At 38.1% G+C, this 12,020-nt stretch overlaps 1 protein-coding gene across 5 annotated transcripts in view; it reads left to right on the top strand.

Moving 5' to 3' along the window:
- Positions 1 to 12,020, top strand: part of LOC129726938 (cholinesterase) — a 47,156-nt gene that overhangs the window by 11,398 nt on the left and 23,738 nt on the right. For 4 of the 5 annotated variants that reach the window (XM_055684224.1, XM_055684226.1, XM_055684225.1 and 1 more), the window contains exons 2-3: positions 1,025 to 1,858; positions 2,042 to 2,065. In XM_055684224.1, the coding sequence (XP_055540199.1) occupies positions 1,605 to 1,858; positions 2,042 to 2,065 (278 nt within the window). In that variant the 5' untranslated portion in view covers positions 1,025 to 1,604. The remainder of the gene's footprint in view (positions 1 to 1,024; positions 1,859 to 2,041; positions 2,066 to 12,020) is intronic. The other variant, XM_055684227.1, reaches the window with a different exon arrangement.

Below are 12,020 nucleotides of genomic sequence, written 5' to 3'. Positions count from 1 at the left end.
CACTAATACCAATAATAATTATGACGACAAATAATCTTAAGTTTCAATTTGTATGACTACTGCGATCTAAATAGCAATACCTGGGTAATTATTTAGGTTAGACCTTAGAGTGTCCGTCTTCACCTATTTTCCCCTACTAATGATCAAACTTCAGTCTTCATAAATGAGTATCAATAAATGGGTGCAGCAATTCAATCAAAATCCAATTGAAGCACCACTTGGATGAAATTTAAATAAGATATTTTCAGCCTTGCTAATCACGAGTTAGCAGGATTGTTTTTGCTAACTTGAAATGATGTTATTTTTAGTGGAAGTTGTTTTGACTCCTCATTTGCATACCTGAAAAAATCTGCTAACTGTCAAACATGAGCAAAGCACAAACACAAAGCATTTCCTGACCTAGGGAGAAATTTTCAGCTATTTTCTTTCCACTCAGGCTCGTTCTTACCTGCTCGTTGTAGTCTCTTCGACGGTTCCCCACCGCAACAGCACAGACAGTCAGAATTTGCTTCCTGTTTAAATGTTTACCCATCTGTCACCGTTAGTTGCCTCATGGCATGGCTTAAAAACAACAGTAAACCAGTATGGTCGTTGCACGTTGCTAGCTGTTTCGCAAATGAACTAACCGCTAACCTAGATTCACAAGCCAAACAGTTTATTTTTGTTAACTTTTGTCACCTAAGCAAAAGGCAGCAGAATCAAGAAACAGGTGAAAAGCACTTTCCCTAGAACTGCATGGGAAGCAAATAATTTCACACGATCTATTTCTCCCGCAGCTATGAATCAACATTGATAGCAATGAACTAATTTCGTGAAAGCATGTACTGATAAGAGTATCAAGTTTAATGTTAGCCCAAACCTAGCTACTGATAAAAGTTTTTGAAGGTCGATCGGCCAGTTTTATACTGACTCATACATAGAAATCATTAACTATCCTCAATCAATTTGATACCTATCACGTATTCAATTGAGTCACAGTCTCGATTACCGATTAACCAATCACTTTGCTTGTTTTCAATTTCAGATTACTCATCGATCTGCAGAACGGAGCTGCGGTAGCCAATTCATGAATGAGTAACAGTTACCTAGAAGTCAACCTCAATTAGTGCACACACATACTGGTAGCACCGTCATTTGCCTGTGATGTTCAGTGTTCAGTGCCATATAATGTGACTGTGAAATTGGAAGCGGTATTCGAGTGAGGCGCGTCACTTACGGTGCTGGTGTGCAAGGTGTTGGTGACTAATAGTCATACCTTCATCAACATCGAAAAATATTCAGCTGCAGTAACCTGCTGCTAGTAGACGTAGTAAATCGAAGCTCCCAACGTCATCAATACCATTTTTTCAACAAAGGATATCGTTTGATGCAAGAAAGAAGATCTCACCTTGAGAGTACGTAGAGACAGTAGTACTGGTGTTGATGTTTTGGTGGTGTGAAGAGTGTTATTTAACGCAGTTTTATACTAACCTGAATGAAAACGAGTAGAGCGGTGTTAAAATCAATAATCATTTCACTGCCACCACCAGCAGCCGCGGATATAGTGTAATTACTGCAACGCCTGATGCATTGCCCGGCTGTAGGAGGCTTCGAGTGTTTACAATATGGCTGTGGAGATTAACGTACGGAAAATACAGCAAACTAGCACAGTGAGACCCGGTAGAACAAGTTTCAATAGTGTACGGAGAAAAAGTGTTCATCTGAGTGCTATCCACGGTTTGCTGGGGCTTGTCACAATATTCTTGCTTTGCTGCAGCAAAGTGGACGGACAGTACCACACTACGCGTGACCCCCGATGGTACTCACGAGAGGGAGATTACAGCTACCATTTACCGAATCCCGGTGATCCCGATTATAGGTGAGTGTTTATTATCTTTATTCAAAAATATAGATTCGAGATCACGAGCAATCTGTTATTTTGATTTTCGATCAAACTGTATGGTATAGCACAATACGCCCTTGATCGAAATGAGAAAAAAAAAATGCAAAATACTATGTGTGATTATGTTAAAAATCTCTTTTCCCTAATGCCCACCAAAAGGAATATTTTTGGAATTAGCTATGGGTGAGTTGATAGATAGTAAGGCTTTGTGATATAAAGCTTTCTACATTGCCAAGACACCCGGTCGAGTACCTTTAAAAAAAGCACTCTGAAAACATTGCTATGCGTCTTCACTATTATTTTTCGTTCTCGTCACTTCATTTCTAATTGTACATCAAACCTATATACAAATCATTCAGTTATAAGACTATTTTGCAATAGTTAAATTTACACGTAATTTTTCGATTAATGATCGCATGGTTCATTGATATGTAAATACCAGCCGTTTCATTTTTTTTTAATACTTCCAGTGCTGGTTATCGAACAAAGATAGCTTCAAAGTGGAGTATTCTAAGAACTACGTCAATCTACGCTGTAATTTGAATATAAATTAATTAAAACTCACTGGATTTCATTAGATAACATTACATGTTCCCAAGTGCTCATGAAAACCCTAATTCTTTTGCACATTTGCGCAATTACAGCCACATATTTTTTATTTATATTCACTGTATCCACAGTCCATGAAAAATGTAACCGACTTATCATACACTTACAAACGTTGTTCCTTATCTTCATAGTTAATTTGAGAACGTGCGATTTACAGTAGAAATAAAAAAATATTTTTTCTGCTCAATTTGTTGTGCAGTTTTTAGCGAACCGTACAATGCAAGCGATAACGGACCTTCCTCAAATGCTCAATATTTTTTGTAAGTTCACAATGAATGTATCTTCATGAGAAATAAATCAGTTTTTCCTTAAGTTCTTCCACCTTTTTCAGCTCCAGAAAAATATTCCAAAATTTTAGTTGTCACCCGTTATCACGAAAAACGATAACGGCCAATAATTAGTATTTATTAATGAAATCGGCATCAACATACAACAGATATAACAGATAATATTTTCATGATCATAAGTTCTGCATTTACCGAATATGCTTTTAATCACTTTAGCTTATGCATGCTACTTGTATTTAATTTTAATAAACCAGATATAGACGAATGGTATTCCAAAAGTATTACACGCAAAAGTTCAAAGCCTAATCAAATATTGAGCAAAACTACGCCAAGTGATCTATCGTCGAATATCGGCAATTTTTTATTCAAATGAAACTTTGCACACGTTCTGAACCTTATTTTAGACCCAATAGCAATTTTGTAAACGGTCGTATTTGGTATTTTGGCACTGGCTTTATTCAGAGTATTGTAGCAGAGCAATTTCACAAAAAAACGAGCGACCAATTTAATCGACCATTTTTGATTTGGCTGAAACTTTGCTTAGATGTTTCTATAGGCAAAAAATGCCATTTCGTGCTATTGGTTTAATTTTTTGGAACACGACTCATTTTCGAGAAGCTATTGAAAAATGCTATTTTGGGAAGGTATTGATGATTACAAATAATTTTAGGGCCAAAACGGGTTTTTTGATCGGTGTGACGTCGTCGGCAAAGTTGTAGATAATAATACAATCGAAAATGCCAATTTAAAAAAATATCAAAACTGGGACATTTCTTGTGGAACTGCTCAGCACAGAAACCTTTGTTTTTTTTATTCTCGCTTATTTTTCGTCGGTCTAGCTCCGCCACTGTTGTTGTGCCAATCACCGACGCCCGGGGAGGCAACTCCACCCAGGACCCTAACTTACAACCCGTGGATTAACGGACCGGCGCCAACGGCTTTACTTCCTCATGCAATGAAAGGCGTGATCCCAGAGATTTTTCGCCTCAGAAAAACTCCCGGTGTCGGCTAGGGTTGGTTGTGAAGGGATCACGCCACCCCACAACCTTCGACACCTATGTCGGCGTTGGGATTCGAACCCAGGCGACGAGCGTGTTTTTTGTTTGTTCATACAACATTTATTTGACACGGCACAATACAAGTTAATGTTTTACGAAGCCAATTATATCTAATGCCTTATGGTCTTATAAGCTAAAGGCAAATTTTTCATTCTCGCTGCTGACTACGAGCTGAAACTTAATCTAATACTAAAACTAACATGGTTTTTCTTTATCAGAGATTCGTTTCGCTGTTAAATGGGCACCTTGATGCTCTTCAAATAGCTGTAATAATGAAGCATGTATGACAAGTTTCGCTGAGCGAGGATATCACGAACTGGCACATGGGGTTGTATTCCTAGGGCTCTGAGGGTATCCAAAAGTAGAGATCTGGCGCCACGGGAATTCAGCACACACCCAAACCACGTGTTCAATGTCTTGATACTCCAATCCACAAACGCAATGATTACTGTTCGCGAGCCCAATACGCAGGAGACGTGCGTCTAACCCGTAGTGGTTGGACATAATCCGAGACATCACGCGAATGAAATCTCGTCCTACATCCAACCCCCGAAACCAAGGATTGGTGGAAACCTTGGCGATGATGCTGTGTAGCCAGCTTCCCTGTTCTTCCTTGTCCCACGAGGCCTGCCAGATTTTTCGGATAAAGCACTTAAATGTTCCCGTATTTTCCCCAGAAAATACGTAGAGTGCTTTACATCCTTCATCGATCGTAGAGCCTCATTAGATTTGAGACTGTCCGTAAAGATAAAGTAATGGTCCGTGGGCACTTTTTCGACAATCCCTAAGGTATACTGAATTACAGCTAATTCTGCGACGTAAACAGAAGCAGGATTATCGAGCTTGTATGAGACGTCCGACGAGTGTGGTTGGCGGATACGTTACCAACTACACTAGGCCCCCGCCGTCACAGAAACCGTTGGTTGGTTTTACAAGCACAAACCTTGTACTGATGAATCTCTTCAAGCCCAATAACCAAAAGTTTTCTCAGATGAAATGGGACTCTGTTTGAAGGCAAAAGTTCGACTAACGCTCAAGGGAGATCTCAAGCCAGTTTATCGTGTGAAACGTCCAGTTGCATACAGTGTTCAAGGTGCGGTAGAAAACGAACTTCAACGATTGCAGAATTTGAGAATCCTCCTCCAATCGGTCGATCACTCAAATTGGACAGCACCGATTGTCGTTGTATGCAAACCGAACGGTAGAATCCGAAATTGTGCCGATTTTTCATCGGATTTCAACAATGTTTTGGAGTAGAATCAGTGTCCGCTTCACCTACCAGAAGACATCTTTACTAAAGAGGCCGGATGTAAGGTCATATTGACCTATCCGACGCCTACCTTCAAGTGACATGGAGTACATCAATCAACTGACTTGGAATCTTGGCCATCACCACGAGCCTTGGCGCTTTCAGAAAATGGCCAGAAGTCATCTCTATCAAGCGCATCACAACATCTGCAATTGTGGCCATATTCCGGAAGATTTTCCCCAGAAATGGATGTCCGGAGACTTTGGTTACAGTTCACTAGTGAAAAATTCGAGGCCTTCTGCAGCAACCGTGGCATCCTACATCTGAAGACACCACCATACCATCCGCAGTCGAACTGACTCGTCGAGAAGTTCGTCGATACATTTAAGCGAGGACTTCGGAAGGGAGAGACTCTCGACAAAGCAATTGACACTCTCCTTCTGTGCTATCACTCTACTTCATGTCGTAGTGCACCTGAAGGGAAGTCGGCTGCAGAAGTGCTACTGGGCAGAAACTTACGAACAGAAATGGATCTACTGCAACCGCCAACTTCGTTCTACAAGCAAACCGAATCTAAGCTGAAAGACAAGTTCGACAGGAAGCATGGCACAAATGCAAGAAATTACTATGTCGAAGATCTGATTTGGACTAAAGTACACCGAAACAACACCTGGTCATGGGAACCCGGTGAAATTCTAGAACGGGTTCATCCAGTTATCTACAACGTTTGGCTACCTGCGAAGCGAAATCTCGTGAGGTCCCATGCGAATCAACTTAAAAAGCGGTATGAATCAGAACAACTAGCAACACCAACAACAGACTTCCAAAATTCCGCTAAACATACTACTGGGGTTCTGCAGTCTAAGTAAGTCTACCGTCTACCGTAAGAACCGTCACAGACAATGCAAGTTCCTCACCAAACGCCTACGAACTCACCAAGAACTATTCTCTGAGATTCAGAAGACCACCCGTGAGGTCTGAGCCGTGTCATCTCTTCTAAGAGGGGGAGGTGTTGGGAGGATCACCCTTCGAACCAACAGTGTACCACCTGAATATCGTCTGACACATTCTGAGCGAACGCTGACGTCCACCGGGGAAGTGAACTATCAGACGACAGCAAGAAAAAACATTTGCAACTAGTCTCATTCATTCATTAAACTGTTCATATAAAATCTGCTGAAAGGTAATTTTACAAATCATGAAAAGGGTTTAATAATACATCATGTTTCGAGTTAATTTCAACAAAATTAAGCATTGAACATACATAAAAAAACAAGAAATTCACCAATAATCAAATCACAGAGGTTGATTTCTAGAAAAACAATTGCAAGTTTGCAACGACGTTTAACGAGTCAATGTTAGTATTCAATATTTCGTAGCAAATTCTGGATTGTCAATTATAGCTTCGCATCTTTGAGGCATATACTCGATCTGGTTGTCAACAATGCTTTCTGGATTAGATTTCCAAGTTTTTCGGATTTGTTCAGATAACTGGTTTTTATTTCGTACCCCTGCGCGACCGATTTCATTCGGCATAAGGTAACATGACGTCTATCATTATGCTGTTGCACCTAAATTAATCCATAATTCCGATAATCCGATGAATTGGACAAAGACTGTTAGCAGAGACACATCCCCAGACCATCACATTACCTCTGCCGTGTTTCATAGTCATTTGACACCGTGGATCTAAGCGCTTTCCGAACGGTCGGCGTTGGCGACAAATCCCGTCGCTCCCAAGTCTAATGAACTTGGACTTATCACTGAATAGAACCGTACGCTATTTCTGCGAAGCCCAGCAGGTTGAGCGAACACAAGTCCTTTTGCTGGTTCTCCAATAAAATCACAGATTTCATCGCAGGGCGTCGAGAGAAAAATCTGGTTTTAACGGTACGTCGTCTGATTGTCCGATTCGATACCAAGAATACCAAGAGCTGGAATTTTTTTGTACCCTAAAGGATGATTTCGCAGGATCTTTTTTGGTACACTAACTGATCAAAAAGTTCTCCCTAGAGGTGGTAGAACGAAGTCTTCCTCCCTTGTGTTCAACTGCAATCGCTCCGGCTGTCCGAAATTCGTAACATATCTTTGGTATGGTCGACTTTTTTATTTCATATCTGTTACAAATACGTTTTTTTTTGTTATATACCATTTATTTAATCATGGATAATTTTTTTTATTATTCTATTATTTTTATTATTTTTTTTATTCTGTTCGACAATGGAAGTGTTACAAAATATACAATCATTGGGATTTTTCCAGGTAAAACTAATTATCGTTACTTTCTTTCTACAGGTACTACAATCATCCCAGTATTATGGGCCAACCAGTATTATGGGCCAGTCTACACTTTGTATTGGTTTCTAACATAGGGTAACCGCTCCTATATTCATCTCAGTACCTATATTCATCTCATCACGCCTTTTTGATCAATTTATCGTCAAATTTTACCATATTTCCAACGTAAAACTTTTAGCCACTTGAGAAAATCGAAAAGCAAATAGATTTACTTTCAAAAATTTGTAGAAATTTGACGGTAAATTGGACAAATGAGAGAAATAAGATGAATATGGGTGCACCTATCTGTTGAGATGAATAATGGAGCGATTACCCTATTTCAATAACTTTTAATAAAACAAATTTAGGTTTAGTGAACGTGAACATCGTGCACCAAACTTACATTTGACTATTACAAGTTAGTGACATACGTTAGAAACCAATACAAAGTATATTGGCCCATAATACTGAGTGGCCCATAATACTGGGATGACTGTATACGAAAATACTTCTTTTCCACGAAAAAGCAACAGTATGAGATTGAATAGTTGCAAATGTTTTGACCAACACAAAAAGTCGCTTGTCAACAAAGCTTTGTCGGTATGACTGTAATGTACAACTGATTTCTTCTGCAAATGTTCTGTTCAATACGGTAATTATGCTTTTATCGATGCTTTAGCGGTAGAAATACTTGTATCATCTTACGTGTTTGTATTTATAGTGGTGAAAGATTTCGAAAACTATCTAAGCAGTTTTAAAATATTCACTGGGTAGCACTGCACAATGGTCCAGAAACCAAATTTAGGGGGAAATTTGGGTCTGAAGCTCTATAGCAACATTTTAGAGAAAAACTTTCTTCTACAAAGTTGTTACATGAGATAAAGCGCTTATTGAAAAATTATCAAAAATTAGGGTAACCAACATTTTCGATGCAATCAAGTATCTAACTTTTTTATCTTTGTAGATAGAAGAAAAATTTGTTCTATAATGTTATAGCGCCATTAATTTTAAGTAACTTTGTAAAAAAAGTTTTTCTCTATCTTTGAAAACAACCGATTTATATTGAAAAAAACACATAAGGCGCTCTAACTTTTATATTTCAAGTTTCATTTCAAAACTGTGTATGAACGACTTTTAGAGCTTTTTGAGAGAAATAATTTGCAATGCTGACATTATTTTATTTTTATTTTTTTTGATGAAAAATATCAATAACTTTGAGTAAAATTGAGATAATGTTGGTCACACTAATTTTTGATAATTTTTCAATAAGCGCTTTATCATATGTAACAACTTTATAGAAGAAAGTTTTTCTCTAAAATTTTGCTATAGAGCACTAGACCCAAATTTCCCCCTAAATTTGGTTTCTGGACCATTGTGCACTGGTCGACAAACACGAAAAAAATGCTCTAGAGCTCAAACTGGAGAAAAATGATAAATTATAGCTTTTTGACCGTTCCTGTAAATTTAGATGCCTCTAGCCAGTGTCAAAAGGCCGCAGAGTGGTTGTTCGCTTCTACGGTTGCTTATGAGAAAACTTCATTTGAATCTCTGAAAACTTCGATCAACTCCGAGCTGGCTAACAGTACCAAAACTCACAGGAACTTGGGTGTGTAGGCCTCACTAAACTAAGCAACTTTGCATCCTTCATTATAAAAAGCTTTATCTACACAGTACCAAAAAATGAAATTTACAACTAATACAAATGAAAGCACAAAACGGTTTCTAACACATAAAGTGAAAAACATATAGAATTTCACACCGTTAATAATGCACAATACAGAATCGTTTTGAACCATGTAAATTTGAAGGTGACTTGGGAACCCAACTCCGTGCTGAATTCGACGCTGGCAAGGAATTAGTTTGTACCGTTCTTAAATCGTGCAACGAAGAAACTGTGATTGTCATCAAGAACAACACATCTGCTGATCAAAACTAATACCTCGCCCGTTGCTCGTTACATCCCGCGAATTGCACCGACAGAACAACAACTTCACACAGAAACGACACCCCGATAAGATTAATAAAGCGAAAAAGTTCAGAAAAAAATCAACAACTATTACAACTACTGCTACTATTGCGCTACTACAACCAACAACAACAACAACACAGTCATAATAGAGGATAACTAGTATTGCAAGAAACGTTCCTCCCCTTCTTCTGTACACAAGTTGCAGAACAAAATCATTAACTACATAAGCGAGGTAAACACTAAAACACACAGACAAAGTTGCATGTCTTAGTACCGTGCTGGATCGAAACCCGTACAGTATCGAAATCCGTACACCTTGACGTTTTTCTTCAATTTTAAGCATTATAAAAATAAAAATTCATATGATAGTTACATGTACATGTCCGTTGAGCTGTTGGCCTTCTGTTGAATTAAACTCAGCGCAAGTAGGCCATGAAATAAAAATATTAAAAATAAAAAATCAATCGTGTATCGGTTTCAGTTGTCATTTCGTTGTATCGTTAGAGAATTTACTAAGAAAACGTTCTTCAGATGAAAACGTTTTTCAAGTGGGATATACGTGTTTTACTCTGTGAATCTTCTTGAAATTGATGGAAAAGGTAAGTCTTCGTCATTTTCGAGCTGTATATTGTCTGGTGAATAGTGTAAATTGTATTCATTCAACAAAAACTGTGCCGTACGGATTTTGATTCTTGTTAATTGCTTGAATCGAAATCCGTACAGCGTGTGTATCATGCATATATTGTTGAACTTTCTTCTTGTTTTCAGCATATAATGGAAGAAAACAAGTATAAATATACGGCAAACAATTTTAAACGAGCTGTGACTGGGGTGCGCTAGGGAAAGTCGTACCGAGAAGCTTTGAAAGGTCCCGGCGTTCCGGTTGCTACAATAAGGGGTGCCGCAACGAAACGCTACGAAAAATTGCACTATTTCAGCTGATATAAAAAATTAAGAAAACCGTGTGAAACTTTAGGAACAAATTGATCCTCAAAATATATTTATTCGTAAATTTAAAGATAAATTATAAATAAAAGATGTTCATTTATGTACTTCAATATCCATACGGATTTTGATTTATTTCTGTATGGACTCTAATCCAGTCTATATCGCGTGTGTGCGGATTTCGATTCAAAAGTGTACGGGTTTTGATTCAGACAAAAAACTGTGTACGGATTTCGATTCAAAACATGTTCTATTAAAACATGATTTTTTCGAGTTTCAGAGTGATTTTAATCATTTTGCTTGAAAATAGTGATAAAATATAAGTAGACTTATAAGTAAACATGTCAGTTTAAAGCAATATATGATTTCTTGATTTTATATTGAGCGTCGAATATTATCATGTGCTTAGGTGTACGGATTTCGGTCCAGCACGGTATACAGCTATTATTACAAATTAAAGGAAAACAAATATTAAGATAATACTTTCTGGTAAAAGTAATAAGTTGAGCAGCAGCAGCGAAAAAAATGTTAAATTCAATCACACGAACGGTCGAATGGGGAGAAGAAGCGAAGGAGCTTTACGTGACACAAAACCTAATTCATGCCAGGAGCAGAGGAACACAAACGCAAAACAGACAGACAGAGACAGGGAACAGGAGAGAGAGCAAGCGTGAGATAAGAGAAGCACGTGTTCAGCGTTGATATGGGCAGGAGCCAAGTTCCCTTTTTTGTACAATGTTGCAACAAAAAAAAAAAACAACGGTAAAAAAGCAAGAAAAAACGAAACATATTAATTATTATAATAAATTTAAAGAAAAAAAAACCAATATAATATAATTAGTAGGGTAGTTTGGGGTAATTTGGACCCCCTAAGGAAAACTCCTGTTATTTCGTAACCTATTTTTTCTATCCCATAAACGTAATGTACTATAGTAATATTGATCTGTTTTCTATGTTTGTGCACGAAAAAACCTTGATATTGAGGTCAAAAGAACAAAAAAAAATAACGAAACTAAAAACTATGATTTTCGGACATAAAAAAATCGTTTGGGGTGAAAATGGACAGCTATTTGGGTGATATGGACAGTGTTTGGGGTGATGTGGACAGGGTAAAAAATGTGAGTTTTATAGTATCAATAGTTGCTCAATACACAGTAGAAGGTGGTATCAGGCATACGGAATGATAACTGCAATTCTTAGGCATTGCACAGTGGTTCCACAGTAGGCCAAAAAAAAATCCCTTCTCCAACTATTCATACTAGAAACTGAGTATGCGATCGTGTGTCGCACACGCGCGTTTGTGTGTGTGCGTGTGTGTGTGTGTGTGTGTGTGTGTGAGTGTGTGTGTGTGCGTGTGTGTTTGTGTGCGTGTGTTTGCGTGTGTGCGCGTGAGTGTGTGTGACTGTGTGCGTGTGTATGTGTGTGTGTGTGTGTGATTGTGTGTGTATGTGTGTGTCAGTGTATGTGTGATTTCATGAGAATCGGATGATATACCAATTTTTGGCAGCACTTTGAATGTTGCTGTGTCAGGAAATTTCAATGATTTTTATGTTCGAAAATCACAATTTTGAGCTTAACTTCGATTACCTTATTCCCTCAATTTTGATCTGATTTTGGATCAACGAGTTTCGTTTTGAGGGGAAATTTATGTTATTTTTCAGAACTCTTGTGTACCGTACAGTCTCGTGAATCAGTTCGGAATGATCGGATAATCAACAGCCTATATGAAATTAACCGTATTTTT

The sequence above is a fragment of the Wyeomyia smithii genome, chromosome 3, assembly GCF_029784165.1.
Source record: "Wyeomyia smithii strain HCP4-BCI-WySm-NY-G18 chromosome 3, ASM2978416v1, whole genome shotgun sequence".
NCBI lineage: Eukaryota > Metazoa > Arthropoda > Insecta > Diptera > Culicidae > Wyeomyia > Wyeomyia smithii.
The sequence above is the reverse complement of the archived record's forward strand: the minus strand, read 5'-3'. Positions and strand labels throughout refer to the sequence as shown.